Here is an 18,012-nt window from a genome sequence, read left to right on the forward strand (position 1 = left end):
AACTACCTTCCACTGTGGTCAAGACTGCACCACCTTCCAGCGATTACTCAAAACACATCTGTTCAGACTGTACCTATACTATAGCAGATTATTTTCTTGAGCTGTTCAGCACATTTGTCATTATGCACTTTATGTAACTATGGTTCTTTTTGGTCCTGCTTACTTATATATCGTTGGAACTTCTACTGTTTTACTGCTTCTTCTCCTATGCCCTGCCTTCCTTCAGCACATACCTAGGACTTAACTGTATTTTGTCTTCACTTATTACCTATCTGGGCAGTGCTTCCGACTTGAAAGATAACAGGACAGTCTCATAATACATCTTTAATGAGATTTGCCCCCATAGTTTTCCAAGGGATGTTCTTTGAATTGAAGTGTGCCGTTAGCTTAGCACATTGAAGTCAATACACTAGTTAGGAGAAAACTTGCTGTATTTATTAAGCTTTACAATGCCCAAGATGTTTTATGCAACTGGCTGCAGAACCTGTGTAGTAAGGAATGATTTAAAGAGAGGCCTAAATTTGTTAAAATCTACAAATCTCCCATAAAAACTGACAAATGGAAAATCCCAAAACAGCACATATAGAATTACAGATGTGGATTATTGCATATACTGAAGCCTTTATTCAAGTCTGAAGCTAAATGCTAAATGTTTACTTATGTTTTATATATACACATTTTCTTTGCCATATTATTATTATTATTATTATTATTAATAATAATAATAATAATAATAATAATAATAATAATAATAATAATAATAATAATAATAATAATAATATTATCTTTAAAATTAATATTTATTCAAAGCTCTTTAAATGTAGTAATATGTTTGTTTTCCTCCATTTTAATGGCCTTCCATTACAGTCTATAAGACACGGTCAAAGAGATGTGTTCCAATGTCTTTACTCAAAATTAAACGATACTCTAGTTTGATTTGGTTCATAATAAACATTATGAGCAAATAAGTTAATGTCAGTACATACTAAGGTCACTCCAAATGTAAGGGCCTAAATACACTTGGCTCCTCAGTTGAATCTCAGGCATTCTTAATCATCATCTATTTCAGATACTCAGCACAAAAGAAAAAAAAACTAATTAATTTAATCTATATTTCCATTTTTAATACCCTGAAATGAATGTGATACTGGACTTTATCTTTTCTGAAGAGAACTGCTAGTGGTAGCACATTTTGCAATTTATTTTGATATATTCTCCTGAGAGACTAGACAATTTATCAAGGGCCATATTATTCTGGTAAATTATTAATTGCGTAATATATATTAATGCAAAATCAGCAGTTTGTGGGATCATTAATACTGTGAAATGTCTGTCTAATATGAAACCTTGAAAAATACAGAAGATGCAATTTCCAGGTCTTATTGAAACAGATATTGTGTTTCGATAATTAAATGTGCTAATGTTTTACATGTTTCTGCAAAATGTATTGTTTTGTTTTTTGTTCTTCATGGTCATTGGCAATTGTTCCAAAACCTTCCTTAATTCTTTCTGGTCTTCCTTATCAAAACTGGTCTTCCTTAATTAATTCATTTCAAACAAGAAAGCTGGGTCCAGGTTCGTCACATATTGAAATGGCATATGTAACTACATTTTAGAAGTTTTTGGATGAGTCATCTCATACCTTTATGTTGTCAGCACATTGTCAAAAATGTTGCATGCAGAGTTGCGAGAGACTCATAGCGCTGAATATCGCAGCTCCACTTCTGGCTGTATTAACTTAAAAATATCAGGAGCTGCAAACAGGGAGGAGACAAGCTTTCCTGGAGTGGCTTCCAAAATGGTCAGGTAGTGAGAAAGATATTGATATGATATTGAAAAGCAGTGTAGCAGCAATGAAAGCAGTGGCAAAGTGAAAGTGGGTGGGTGAAAATAGCATAAGAAATGAAGGAATAATGTGCATTTGGAAGAACCTATCATATGCCAAAAGGTTTTGAGACAATTTGTACCAGAAAATGCACGCAAAAGGGACACTAGCATGTGCACCATTCAAATGAAAGCATACAAACTGCAGAATCAGTTTCTGCACTGTTGATCATGATTAGACACACTATATTACAACACTATCACCTTTTTTCAAGATAAATAATAGCATAATTTTGAATTATGAATTAAGAAAGTTATGGTTTTTATTAAACATAAAAAGAAAAATGTATTCTAGAAGTACTAGTCAAACTACAACTTTAAAGACAAACTGGTTGAAAATGTGTTATTAGTCATTTCTTTTTTATTTATTAAAAATTGGAATCCTTGAACCCAAATAAAAAAATTTTCCTACTGTGCAAGTCAATTTTTCCACACCGCGTCAGATCTTGGTATAATCTGAAAGCCCAAAGTCTCTAGATTGCACCTGGCTATACTTATGCTAGAGTTATTTTGAACACAATGGGACTGAGTGTAAAGTGTTATTTACATTGCCCAAAAGCACAGTTGCACAGATTGAAATGTATATTGTTAGTTTTTCTACTACCATTTACACATATTATAGAGCCATGGCTGTTCAAATCTTTATCACTATTTCTCTTAAAAGTTGCCTTCAGCTGATTGAGTGTGGGTGAGCAAGTTACTTTATGATGCTGTATGGCAGATAAACTGTAAGCAGTTATGCTAAGACAAATCACTCAGTGGTACCTGGATGTAAGACAACAGTCAAAGCTTAACTTGAGCTGTTGATATTGTTGATATTTTTGAACATGAACATCAATGGATACACGGTGGCCAGAATTTAAATTGTCCTTTTGTAGGATATATTCTATATGGAATAAAATGAGTTTGTTCACTGGTGAGTCTGAATTTCTTCCATTTAAAATTGAAAGGAACGCAGCCCACCTTTTCTGTTATTTGTAATATTATTGTATTTTGTTTGAAAACATGGTTCTTGATTATATGACAAGAAGCTTTATTTTTTAAATACAATAATGTAATAAGTGAGGCTTGATATTTTATCCATAGCGCCCCTAGACCCCTACTCTGACATTCCAATCCCATGACAGAATAAACATTTTAAAGACATAATAAAAAAATAAGGAGTACAATGAACAAAAGCAGAATAATGAGTCAAATATACAATATAATCAGTTAATATAACAGAAAGACAAATAGGTAAAAACAGAAGCAAAACAAATAAATTAATTGATACACATAAGTTATATAAAATGCAATGCAATATTAACATTAGCACCACTAATCATTTTAGATTTGATACCACGAAAGTTTAGCAGTGTGAATTCCTTTTGCATTAATGCCGTTAATGCTTCTACAGCACAAAAAGCTTTTGGAGCTTCTGACTGTAACAGCTGGTATCAATTAAAAACAAATTGTCTTTTAAAGGAAGCATATTTTGTTTTTTATTGACCCCCAATAGATTATGGATGTACTGCCTTAATGACCATCTCCAGATAATTACAAATCCATTAGTAGTGTTATTTTGTCATTTCAAAAATGTGATTAATTTAGCAATAATTGCTTTTCCATTTTTACCAGAAAGAGAAAACATGAATTGTTATATTAGAAATTAAATGATTTTTCAGTGAGAAAACATGCTCACGTATGACTAGAATGTCAAGCAAATGTTCTAGTCAGTTATTCTACAATGGCACAAAATGATAAATCCTTGATCTTTAGTCAAAGGTTTAGCTTCAGATTTCAGATAAAACCATTTGTGCATATATGCTTTGCTTTTTTCTGTTGCTTTTGCCAGTATTTATTTTACATAATGTAGGCTAAATGTTCCTAAATACATTTATATAGACAGTATAGTAATGTGGTAAGAGGATTTACCAAAAAATATATAATTTTACTAAAACTCAAGAAAATACAAGAACGTATGGCCTGCATTTTCTTGTGCTAGTAATTCAAACCTCCACAAATCTAAAAGGGATTAAGCTTCTTAATAGCTAGGGGAATTATTTGACTGGGTTTAATGAAAAATAATTAAATAAATAAACCATTGCATAACCAACAGACTTGAGGTATATAATTAGAGCCTTTGTAGGCTGAAAAACAAACTCTGGGTGAGGTGATTCTTCACATGCCTCCAATTAAAAGTTTAATAAGAAAAAGGAAACACTTGGTAAAGTAAATTGCTAAGGAATGACTCTAATTAACTTGAAAAGTCTAGCTCCAGACATGTACATTGGTGACAGTAAATATAACCTTGTATGACCCAATTTGTCACGTGTTATTTTTAGATTAACATTCAGAATGCAAAAACTGATTTTACTAGGCTGCTTAGAGCATTTATGTTATTTACACAAATCTGACAATACAATGCCTGTCAGAAGCCTCCATTTTATGTATTTTTACAGCTGTCTGCTGGAAAAATGTCTTCCCTTGTACAAGAAGTTTGAGGAATACAGATATCTATGGGTCTATGTAGATATCTATTGGATGCCGACATAAATATTGGTATCCCCTGTATAATTACTGGCCACTAGAATCAGTGTACAATGAACTTAAAAAATATATAGTTGTTAAATAATGAGGAGAGTTTAATAAATTTAAAATAGTATAGTAAATATCACTGGTTCATTTACTTTTGTCTGCAATTGTATGAATGTCACTTACACATTATATTATTGAAAGTTTAAATAGATACACATTCTGATCCATTCTGGAATGACTTGCCTGTAGTCTTTTGGATTAGCACATATACCCTCTACATATCATACTTTTGGCACTGTCCACTTATGGTGGCTGGAGATTTATCCCATTATTTATTGTTCTATAATGTGATATACATATATAAACATGTATTTTAAGTTTGATGACAATAACTGAAAACAAAGCTTGTTCAAGGCTTACATCTAGCAATAGATGAACAAAGGCTCAAGTTGATGGTGATGATATATGTATTTTGATGCATTGCATATGATACGTCTTTATCAATTAGTTGTTAATTTAGAATATGCTTTTGTCCAAAGCAACTTACATAAACTAATGGGTGAGGTATGAATTAACAAATGTTACCACAAAATCTCCTGGTAACAAGCCCATTTCCACCGGGTCACCAGCCTATATATGAGATACGCAGACCAGAATTCCAGGAGAAAAAAATCACCTCCTGACAAGTAACCCTCTTCTTTACAGAGTGGTGTCATAATTGTAACAAACACTTCACAGAAGCAGCATGAAAAGTAATGAATCTCTGGCACTGGAATCTATAAGTAATGTATAACATTAACAACAGACACAAAAAGCTTTCCTACAAATTTTGCAATGTACCAATATGCTGTACTTCACTTAACTTCACGGAATTAGGTTTGTACATTTGATTTTGTGTATCCAATATACTAGTTTCTTCAAATTAAGTTTCTTCACTCTGTCATCTAAGAGGACACATATGACATGACACCAATTAAATATTGTGAAAAATGAAAATAAAATATAGGTTCCATTGAATTGCTTTTGCTCTGTTTGGTTGGTTTCTAAAGCCATCTGAGTTTGTCTTAATTATCTTGCTGTACGAAATGAGAGAATTCTCATTCATGCTTTGATTTTGAGTAGAAATGTAGCATAAATTAACTGCATGAGTCTTGCTACACCACATATGGAAATACATTATACCAGAATATGACAAGTTTACTGTTTTGACATTTACAACAAACAATTATTTAAGTCAAACACTCTACAGGGAGTCTTCTAGGACTTTTTAAACTCACATTTTATACTGAGATCAAAAGTTTACATTTTAAATACTTTTTTGCAAAGTCATCAGATCACCACTTTCCTGTATTCCAGTTGAAATGCTGAAGATTACTGTTTTGTGAAGGGAGAGAATTGGTGTATTGAAAAATCTGACTAAGGATGATCACCATTAAATGTTATGATTTTGACTCTTACTTAAATATTCTTACATGAAAATTATTTTAAAAGTTGAAGTGAAATATTGAAGAGACAAATACAAGTACAAATAATATTAAATATCTCTTTTTTGGTACTCAGTGTAATCTCTAAGGACTTTTTCAACTGTAACTTGGTGCACAATGAGTCAAAAACTATAATAAAAGAAACTGCTACTAAGTTTTGCTGGTCCAAAATTATGATGTATTATTTTCTAATTTTAGTTAAGGAGGAAGGAAATGGATTTTGAAAGTAGAAATATTTGCTGCTACTGGGAATTTACTGTGATGGCATTGTGCTATTTTTTTCACTCTGAGCTCTAAGAAAACTTAAGTTGAAAGGTGCTTAATAAAATCTATTTTTACAGTAAAATAGATACCTCTAAACCAAACTCATCAATATCCACTCAGTAACAAGACTGGTACTGAGGACTACTTGCAGAGCATGTAGAATGTATGTTTCCCTTTTTGAACAATATCCAGGGGGACTGCTTACAGCGATTAATTTTTTTCTGGTGAATCCTCATTCTTTGATAAATAAAAAGTGACAGTGCAGTGACCTGTGTGCTTGAAACTGAATATATCAAGACAACGATTAAAAGTCACTCACCAAGGTCTTTGAGAAGAGAAAGCACCTCCCATGATATTAGAGCTCCGCCCCCATCATCCATGGCTCCTTGGCCAACATCCCAGCTGTCCAGATGTCCGCTGATCAACACCACCTAAAAACAGAAACAAAATCATAAATACCTGCCTTCATGAGCCGAAGTAATCTCAAGTAGCCTGTTGAGGATGACAAAACCAAAAAAGACAGTGGCTTTGATATATTAGTTCTTCCCTGGCAGCCCAACAGCTTGTGTTGACCACCTGAGTAAATTATCATGGCATGTCAAAGGTAAAATTAGTGGCAATTGTTACACAAATATTGGTTAAGCATAAGCTTATTCACCATTCAGCTTGACCTACATATAGTCCCTGTACAGCTATTCATGACATTGGCTAATTATATTCATATTTCATCAAGCTAAATTATTTCACTTGTAAATACACCTTTAAAAAATATAGTTTTTTGCACTTGTATTACAGAGGATGTAGCTACACTGTTGGTCTCATAATCCCTTCTAATTCGTGGATTCAGCTATTTCAGCCACACCCATTGCTGACAGGTGTATAAAATCAAGCACACAGCCATGCAATCTCCATAGACAAACATTGGCAGTAGAATGGGCCATACTGAAGAGCTCAGTGACTTTCAACCTGGCACTGTCAAGTGTTGTCATTGTAAAGTGGAAACATCTCAGTCGCAAAGTGGTAGGCCACATAAGCTCACAGAATGGGACCGCCGATTGCTGAAGTGTGTAGCCCATAAACATCATCTGTCCTTGGTGGCAACAATCACTACCAAGTTCCAAACTGCCTCAGGAAACAACATCAGCAGAATAACTATTCATTGGGAGCTTCATTAAATGGGTTTCTATGGCTGGGCAGCCTCACACAAGCCTAAGATTACCCTGCACAATGCCAAGTGTCAGCTGGATTGGTGTAAAGCTCGCCACCATTGGACTCTGGAGCAGTGGAAATGCAATCTCTGGAGTGATGAATCACGCTTTACCAGAAGAACGCTACCTGCCCAAATGCATAGTGCCAACTATACATTATGGTGGAGGAGGAATAATGGTAAAGATTGGAGGCTATTACAGTAGCAAAGGGGGGACCAACTCAATTTGAATGCACATGATTATGGAATGAGATGTTCGACGAGCAGGTGTCCACATACTTTTGGCAATGTAGTTTATCAAGAACTGAACGAATAATGAAATCATTTTTTGTCAGGATTTTGGAATAGTGTTAAAGGCTGCAATTTAAAACACAATCAATGATACAGAGCAGTTAACTTGGTGACTCATTCATGTGGTATAGATGGAAGTTTTTTTTTCAGTTACATAAGTCAAGCAATTCAACGTGTCTTGCATTTCACGCTCTTGCTTTGACTGAACAGAAAACAGAGCTGTCAAAAACAATATTTTAAGGCAGAGACCTTAAAATAATCTCAATATTTACCCAGTTATAATTTTAAACAAATACATATATTGTCATACACTGAACGAGACTATAAACAATGTATTTCCAATACTTCAACACTTCAACACTATGCACGTACATCACATGAAAACCCTCACACAGTACCATGCTGTACCTGCGTATGTCAAGATTCGTATTATATTCTATTAGTGGCTTCTCAGTCTAGCGTTTCAGGCTTAATTCCAAAAGGCTGTCATGATACTGCAGAATGTGTATTACAAGTCAGGCAGGACGATCATGTGACATTTTTATACAATCACAAGTGATTTAGAGCTTCTAATGTACCTGTGCGCGTCTAGAAGTCTTATGTCTATTATGGCAATCCATTGACAAGTATATACAGTGGCTCTCAAAAGTATTCACCCCCTTGGACTTTTTCCACATTTCATTGTGTTACAACATGAAATCGGAATGGATTTAATCAGCAGTTTTTGCCAACACAGATCAACACAGAAAATGTCCATAATGTATTTATACATTACATATAATTTCTTTGCATTTCATTCATCATATAATTACATTTAAAAGCAATTTCAGGTTTTACAACATTATCATCAAAATCTGGTACCCGGGAAGGGTTTACATTTTTTAATCTGGAGATGAAGTGGTTAATTGAGGAAAACAATAATGTTGTTACATAGACTATTAATAGATAAAAAAATAGATATTTAAACTCCAAATTACACAAGTAACCAGATTTTTAAATGTATCTATATTCTAGTTTTGTTCAGTGACAGACAAGACTATGTCATATGTTAAGCATATGACTAATATCCCGTGGTTACCAGCTTCCTTCCCCATTTGGAAGAAAGCTGTCATTCTACTTTTTGTAACCAAAACAATAGTACCCCCAATGCAATACAAGTTAAATAAAGTGCACATACACATACATTCAGTTAATTCAGTTATTAAATATAGACAGTACCTTTTATTACTGACCATTTTCTTATACTAATAATAACAGCAAATAGATGTTCTAAATGTTAAAGATGGGAGAAGGGGTAATGTATTTATTCATGTACATAATATACAAATACTTAGGCCCATGTTAAATCATAACTTTGAACCACTGTTGCTTTCTGCAAGTGTTGTTATAACTTTAAATACAGCAAACTGACATACGTTACATATTACATTCTGCCAGCATCAAGGCAAATTACAAATAATATTTTAAAATATTTGTATATGTGGAAACATATAAGCTACTATACCAGTGCTTGGTTCTTATGGAAAGGAACATGGACTTCTGCACTGATGTATTTGAAACATTAATAGTTCTTTAATGCCCCTTAATGAAAGTATTATGTAAATGCTCTCAGGGAACCTCCTTTGGAAACAATCTCTAAAAATGAAAATGGACTTCTACATCTGTTAATATGGTATTTGCAGAAAACAGGTAATTATGTAACAACTACAGATTAATCCCCACATTTGCAGTGGAATAATAATAATAATAATAATAATAATAATAATAATAATAATAATAATAATAATAACCTTAAAAAAAAGGTTGATACAGGCACTCTCTTTAATCCTGTTCAGGTTACTTTAAGGTAGCTGCCTTCTAAACCATAGGTTGATTACTGCAGTTTTTTTAACAGTGTTTTTAAGAAGGTTTTCTTCCCTGATTGTCAATAATAAAACAATGGGATTTAACACAAACACACACACACACACACACACAGAGACACACAGACAGACACACACACATACACAAACCCCTCTCGATTCCGCACATTCTATGAAAGCAAAAGACTGACATTTTCCTCATAACAGCTTCCAGATGTTGGCTGTCAGAAGCAGTCTGTGTCACTCAAACAAACTGATAAGAGGAATGTGTGAGTGGCATGTGCTATGTAGAGTCAGTAGATACCACCATCATTGCTCAGTGTTTTTCTCATATGCAAAGCATTAACATTCTCTTACTTGCCGGCAGTTTGCATCAGCTCAATATTATTCTTTCATCAATTCTGCAGTGGATCTAGTTTCAGAAATAGGAAATTAAGTCTAAAAGTCTAGTGCTCTGTATTTGTTTTTGTTTCTTCTAAACAATCACTGTGGTGGATTAATATACCATTCTAATTTGATTAGAAGTATTGTGTCACTTTTGTTTCTCAGACAAATATTGCTGACTGGCATTAGCACCTGATTCCCGATACTAAAAATCAGTTTAAAGCTGAGTGTTCAAGATTATTTTGGGTATTAACAAACATCTTTCAAGTTAACCCTATCACTTACTACCAGGCAAGGAAAGTCAGACCAAGTTTGAGGTTTAAATGAAGGGGAAATAAGTTTCTCACATGATTCTATTTGATTGATTCATAATTTATTTCAGTGGTTTAGTCATCTTATGGACATCTGCTCATCAACACTCCCAAAATGATCTCAGATGGCAGTATTACCATTTTTCTTTAAATAAAAAAGAGATCCATATTTAAACCAAGCATTATTTTTGCAGTATATGTATATGTTAAAGTCAAGTTTTCTCCTGATCACAGCAAATACATTAATTTAGTCAAATCACTGTGTTTATTGCCACAGTTTTCATATTGGCAAACCTTGGCAAACTATACACATTCTATGAATGATAAATGTACATATGACATTTATTTAAATCAGCAAAAAAATATTTGTTTCCTGTCTCAAAGTGTCCCAAGAAAATATAAACTCATGTTTTCTACCTATCAGATTTTCTGCGTTAACTTGCTCTTTAGTATGAGCCTACTATTCAGAACTTACAGTCTTCTAGGCATAGCACAGGCAATCTAGTGTCCATCTGGATAAGTATCTCCACTTTATCTGACATGTGCAAATGAGAAAAGTGCAATTATGTTGTCCAGAGTAAGACGATGTAATAAGCAAAGCTTGACTGTCAGTGTTAACGAAATACCAATACTAAGACAAACTGTGACCGCTCTGGCTAGCCTGATTTCTCTGTATCTAAGGACAATGATGGCAGATTATCTAGTGCTATAAGGAGGTTTCAGTGCTCAAGATTATTGAAGTGAATGCAATTTGTCACAAAAGACTGAAAGCAGTAATGGAATTGACAGTGGCACCCTTAAGCATAGAGTACTTGATACAACCTTTATTTTCCAGCAGTTAAGCACAGCTTGTTAACAAAGATTTTTTGTTGTTGTTCATCTGCTTACCTTTTTGCACATTTTAAGACAACACAGTTTTCTTTTAAATTAAATCTCAGGATATGTCTGTCAAACATTGTCAAGTTTAACTGTTTTTGCTCTGAAGCTTGAATGGCTTTTGTTCTGTGATTCGGGAATAAACAAGGTGATGGTGCTAGTTTAAAACCATGCAATTCACACGATTGACAAGCCTTTAATTTCTCTACAATAGTGTAATAATTATCTCCTTTATAGTTTAACACAAGACATTTTCTCCTAATCTTTTCATGTTTTGTCAAATAGGAGCTACCACAATGGGTAAAATCAGGTCTTAAGCAATATCATAATTTATTATATTGATGATTCACTGACTCCATTCAGAAGTAATGTCAAGCATCAATGTAAATAATTATTCTAAATAATATGTCCCAAAATTCATTTAAATTAACAATTAGCATTAGTGAACTTCCAGGTCCCCACCATTTCAATCTGATGCACTGAAGCCTGTGCAATGCCTATAAACTTCCCTGTCTCTTTTCCATTAGAATTTGTTTTGGTTCCAAAGTACAATATTGACCAACAGCGCAAATGCTACAGTGAGGGAAAAAAGTATTTGATCCCCTGCTGATTTTGTACGTTTGCCCACTGACAAAGAAATGATCAGTCTATAATTTTAATGGTAGGTGTATTTTAACAGTGAGAGACAGAATAACAACAAAAAAATCCAGAAAAACGCATTTCAAAAAAGTTATAAATTGATTTGCATGTTAATGAAGGAAATAAGTATTTGACCCCTTCGACTTAGTACTTTGTGGCAAAACCCTTGTTGGTAATCACAGAGGTCAGATGTTTCTTGTAGTTGGCCACCAGGTTTGCACACATCTCAGGAGGGATTTTGTCCCACTCCTCTTTGCAGATCCTCTCCAAGCCATTAAGGTTTCGAGGCTGACGTTTGGCAACTCGAACCTTCAGCTCCCTCCACAGATTTTCTATGGGATTAAGGTCTGGAGACTGGCTAGGCCACTCCAGGACCTTAATGTGCTTCTTCTTGAGCCACTCCTTTGTTGCCTTGGCTGTGTGTTTTGGGTCATTTTCATGCTGGAATACCCATCCACGACCCATTTTCAATGCCCTGGCTGAGGGAAGGAGGTTCTCACCCAAGATTTGACGGTACATGGCCCCGTCCATCGTCCCTTTGAGGCGGTGCAGTTGTCCTGTCCCCTTAGCAGAAAAACACCCCAAAAGCATAATGTTTCTACCTCCATGTTTGACGGTGGGGATGGTGTTCTTGGGGTCATTCCTCCTCCTCCAAACACAGCGAGTTGAGTTGATGCCAAAGAGCTCGATTTGACCACAACACTTTCACCCAGTTCTCCTCTGAATCATTCAGATGTTCATTGGCAAACTTCAGACGGGCCTGTACATGTGCTTTCTTGAGCAGGGGGACCTTGCGGGCGCTGCAGGATTTCAGTCCTTCACGGCGTAGTGTGTTACCAATTGTTTCCTTGGTGACTATGGTCCCAGCTGCCTTGAGATCATTAACAAGATCCTCCCATGTAGTTCTGGGCTGATTCCTCACCGTTCTCATGATCATTGAAACTCCACGAGGTGAGATCTTGCATGGAGCCCCAGACCGAGGGAGACTGACAGTTATTTTGTGTTTCTTCCATTTGCGAATAATCGCACCAACTGTTGTCACCTTCTCACCAAGCTGCTTGGCGATGGGCTTGTAGCCCATTCCAGCCTTGTGTAGGTCTACAATCTTGTCCCTGACATCCTTGGACAGCTCTTTGGTCTTGGCCATGGTGGAGAGTTTGGAATCTGATTGATTGATTGCTTCTGTGGACAGGTGTCTTTTATACAGGTAACGAGCTGAGATTAGGAGCACTCCCTTTAAGAGAGTGCTCCTAATCTCAGCTTGTTACCTGTATAAAAGACACCTGGCAGCCAGAAATCTTGCTGATTGATAGGGGATCAAATACTTATTTCCCTCATTAACATGCAAATCAATTTATAACTTTTTTGAAATGCGTTTTTCTGGATTTTTTTGTTGTTATTCTGTTTCTCACTATTAAAATACACCTACCATTAAAATTATAGACTGATCATTTCATTGTCAGTGGACAAACGTACAAAATCAGCAGGGGATCAAATACTTTTTTCCCTCACTGTATTTCAGAAATAACTATTCCTACACCCACCCATGTATAACTCTTATCAAGTTAATGAAGCAGTTAATGTTTTCCCTTCCAAAAGTTAATCGAATCCTGAGGGAAACTTCAGCAACACATACAAATGGAAATACTTCAAGCAGTTAACCCGAGTAAAGTGAAAGTTATGGGTGAACACAAAGATACCAGATCAGTTTTCATGAATACCCATGGAAAACTCACTACCTTCTGGCACCTCCTCAAAACCCATCTGTTCTGATGCTATTTGCACACCCTGCACATTTTGTCCCTACTCTTCATGCCTGCTGACTCACTTTTTTCATTAGGGACACAATTGTCATTCTGCTTTTGTGCCGTACTCTAATGTTACTCCTTATATAACTGTACTTCTTTCAAGATTTAAACATAAAGTAGAATATTTGTAAACCCTATAATTCAGCTTGGATAAAAGCATTAGCTAAATGAAAAATAATCTTCATCTCAACATAAAAACTAACTCACTGACTAACTGTTTGGTATTTGGTGAGATATTCATTTAATTTAGAAATGAATGAAAGAATGATAATAAATTATGTACTGTATGAATATAATAGTAAATGGATATCAGACAGTGATTATTGTGACTTTAATAAGACCATGACTAACCTGATATATGAATGCAAGACTAACTAACAATTACTTCGTGGCTTGGTTAATAACATGCTGTCATGATGTTCAAATTCATCAGCCAAAGACTGACCTGGAAAATGTTGGGGGTCAATGTTAAAACTGCATGCCAAGATGTGAATTGTTTTCTATTTTGGACACATAAGTACATGGAGTGTCAGGTTTACACTGGATCTCTTTAAGCACAACAGTTTAAACAGTAAGTAAAATAGTTTGTGCGACTTCCCAGTAACTAAGAAAATCCTCAAGCAAACACTCAAATAACACTAAACACATTTTAAATCAGCTTAAGTAAATTTAAAATAATTTCTAAAGACTTAAAAAAAAAAGATTAGAGGCTGCTGAATAGGATTAAGCATAACTTTACTCACATGTTCTGAAAACATCAGGAAGGCTGACCTACCATTGCTTGCTTGTCACTACTATATTATTAGTGCATCATATGACATACATGGAAAAGATTCCTATTGAAGTACAATTCAAGTAACTTCAGATCAGTTTTTCTCCTGCATGAAATCTGATTTACTTTACTTTAAAGTTTAAGTTGATTTGCGTTGTGGTCATGTCTGAAGCAAAGTGGAAATTTGGTGAAAATAGGCCATTTAGTTTAATCTAAAAGGTTATGGATCAACATATTAGAAAAATAAAGTAATTGCTTCTTCACAGATTGTCCTTCTTAATATATATATATATATACTGCATGTTTGTTTTCTCAGCACTTGAAATGTAATATAACTTTATTTGAAACAGTAAAAGTACTAACTTACACAACACAGCAGGTTAACAGCAGGTTTCGTTATGGAAATTTCCAAACAAACTATAACAAGATGAAGTGGATGGGTAGAATGTTTCAGCAACTGTTGGCTTCTTCCCCAATCTTCCAAACAAGCCTATTTCTCTTATTTACCTCATCTTTCTAAAGCAAAAGTCAAGAGTTGCAAGATAAACAATACAGGGAACATACAGTTAGGTCCATAAATATTTGGACAAGGGCACAATTTTCATCATTTTGGCTCTGTATGACATCACAATGGATTTTAAAGGAAACAACCAAGATGTGCTTTAAGTGTAGACTTTCATCATAAATTTGAGGGAAATTATATCTGAATTGGGTGAACGGTGTAGGAATTACTCCCTCCAATTTTAGGGGATCAAAAGTATTTGGATAAACTAACATAATCATGAATTAAATTGTGAGTTTCAATACTTGGTTGCAAATCCTTTGCAGTCAATGACTGCCTGAAGTCTGGAACCCATAGACATCACCAGATGCTGGGTTTCTTCCCTGGTGATGCTCTGCCAGGCCTGTACTGCAGCTGTCTTTAGTTCCTGCTTGTTCTTGGGGCATTTTGCCTTCAGCTTTCCCTTAGAAATCAAAATAAACCAATCGGAGAGACAGCAAAAACATTAGGTGTGGCCAAATCAACTATTTGGTACATTCTGCACTGCACTGGTGAGCACCAAAGGAACACCAAAAGGCATGGAAGACCATGGAAAACAACTGTGGTGGATGACAGAATAATTATTTCCCATCACAACAGTTGGCCAGATCAAGAACACCCTCCAGGAGGTAGGTGTATCTGTGTCAAAGTCAACAATCAAGAGAAGACTTCACCAGAGTAAATACAGAGGGGTTTATCACAAGATGTAAACAGGAAACAGGAAAACCAGATTATAGTTTGCCAAAAAACATCGAAAGAACCCTGTACAGTTCTGGAACAACATCCTATGGACAGATGAGACAAAGATCAACTTGTAACAGAATGATGGGAAGAGAAGAGTATGGAGGAGGGAAGGAACTGCTCATGATCTGAAGCATACCACCTCATCTGTGAAGCATGTTATGGCATGGGCATGGATGGCTGCCAAGTGAACTGGTTCCCTTGTATTTATTGAAGATGTGACTGCTGACAAAAGCAGCAGGATGAATTCTGAAGTGTTTAGGGCTATATTATCTGTTGAGATTCAGCCAAATGCTTCAAAACTCATTGGACTGCGCTTCACAGTGCAGATGGACAATTATTATTATTATTATTATTATTATTATTATTATTATTATTATTATTATTTCTTGCCAGACACCCTTATCCAGAGCGACTTACAACATAAGTGCAATACAAAGTGCAAGAATACAGTTAAGTACAAGGCATCAAACATTACAAATTCAGATTTACATTAAACAGAGTAATTCAAAATATAATACATTTTACAATGACCCGAAGCATACTGCGAAAGCTACCCAAGACTTTTTTAAGGTGATGAAGTGGAATGTTTTGCAATGGCCAAGTCAGTTACCTGATGTGAATCCAATTGAGCAGCATTTCACTTGCTGAAGGCAAAACTGAAGGCAAAACACCCCAAGAACAAGCAGAAACTAAAGACAGCTGCAGTACAGGCCTGACAGAGCATCACCAGGGAAGAAACCCAGAATCTGGTGATGTCTATGGGTTCCAGACTTCAGGCAGTCATCGACTGCAAAGGATTTGCAAGTTTTGAAACTCACAATTTAATTAATGATTATGTTAGTTTGTCCAAATACTTTTGAACCCCTAAAATTGGAGGAACCACATTTAAAAATGGGTGTTATTCCTACACCATTCACCCAATTTGGATGTAACTACCTTCAAATTAAAGATGAAAGTCTACACCTTGATTGCTTCCTTTCAAATACATTGTGGTGGCGTACAGAGCCAAAATGATGAAAACTGTGTTCTTGTCCAAATATTCATGGACCTAACTGTATAGTCAGCATCCATGGTCCAGTAGCACCATATTATTTACAGGTTCACTACAAAACAAGCTGTGAGTGGTTTCAATCTATTTCAATCTAATGCTGTCTAGTAAAAGTATATCTTCCCTTTGCTGGTAATGTTTATTGACAACTGGAACATTAGCACTGGCTTGAAAAGCAGATGATTACAAAAAGACCTTTGCATGTGTTCCTGCAGGGAATTGACAGCAATCAACTCCACTTTCTGGGATTTTAATCAAGTTTAATCAAAAGAGCTTTTTAAACAGCTGCGATGATCTTCATTTAGAGATTGTGTCCGCAACACATTGCATAATTCTGGAAAGCTCAGAGGCCATCTTTATTGTAGGTTTTCTTTAAACGACAGTTATATCAATGTGGGTGTCAAAATCACATTAAGTCCTATTCAATTACATATTTGAAAATTTGAAAATAACTGAGACTGTCAATTGTCTTTACAATGAATGCCAAACAAGGTTCCCAGGCCATCATACATCTGTTGTCACAAACACTTGGTTAATGAAGCTTTCATTTGTGATTTTATTAGCTCCTATTTATGGCCTTATTTTCAACTGATGCTTGTGAAGTGGTTAAGTCCCTCTTTCACATGATAATTTACATATGCAACTAAATTCCTGCACTTTTATAATGGCTTCCTGTCGCACTGAAGAAAGAGGAATGGCATTCCTACTCAAAAAATGAAATCACCACTTGAAAGCGCTGAGAGCAGTTTTATTTAATGTGTTTTAAAGAGAAATAAAAAAATCCATAATTATATAAAGGCTTAGAGGGAGACCAATTCAAATCATATTTCCACGCATTCTACTTTTTATATAAAGCCAAAAAAAGATTATTCCAAACATGGAAATAAAAAGAACATAGCTCAACTTTTCTATAAAAATCCAGCATATCTCTTACAACCATCAGCTTGCCACAACTGTTTGTGTACTAACTCAAGTCAATCTGGCAGGCAGTTTTGCTCGTATGCTATAGACATGTGGTTTCCTCTGTCATACAGGAAACCAAAAAAGCCATTTAAAGAAATATAGAAGAAAACAGAAGTGGGAAAAAAACTGAAACAACTGCTTTTGCTATCATTCTTAGTGCTGTATTAGTATTATAGCTAGTAGCAGGCTTCACCTTTTTAAAGGTTGTTTGTCCTCTGTATAGCACTTGTCAGTTAAAGTGACACCTTATAATGTCACAGGTTTGACATACACATCCATTTAAATTTGAAAAGTGGCAGCATCCAGCAAGGTATTTCTACTCAACCTACAATCTGACTGAGTTTTCAAGACATCTTTCCTACTCTGTCTTGAAAACAAATGTGTGCCTCTGCGACATAAAAGGGTTTTCAAGGGTGA

At 35.1% G+C, this 18,012-nt stretch overlaps 1 protein-coding gene across 1 annotated transcript in view; it reads right to left on the bottom strand.

Annotated features, from left to right (window-relative positions):
- Positions 1 to 18,012, bottom strand: part of LOC136760539 (carboxypeptidase Q) — a 168,237-nt gene that overhangs the window by 37,385 nt on the left and 112,840 nt on the right. Inside the window, exon 5 of the mRNA XM_066715976.1 lies at positions 6,469 to 6,580. Within this exon, the coding sequence (XP_066572073.1) occupies positions 6,469 to 6,580 (112 nt within the window). The remainder of the gene's footprint in view (positions 1 to 6,468; positions 6,581 to 18,012) is intronic.

The sequence above is a fragment of the Amia ocellicauda genome, chromosome 10 (genome assembly GCF_036373705.1).
Source record: "Amia ocellicauda isolate fAmiCal2 chromosome 10, fAmiCal2.hap1, whole genome shotgun sequence".
Taxonomy (NCBI): domain Eukaryota; kingdom Metazoa; phylum Chordata; class Actinopteri; order Amiiformes; family Amiidae; genus Amia; species Amia ocellicauda.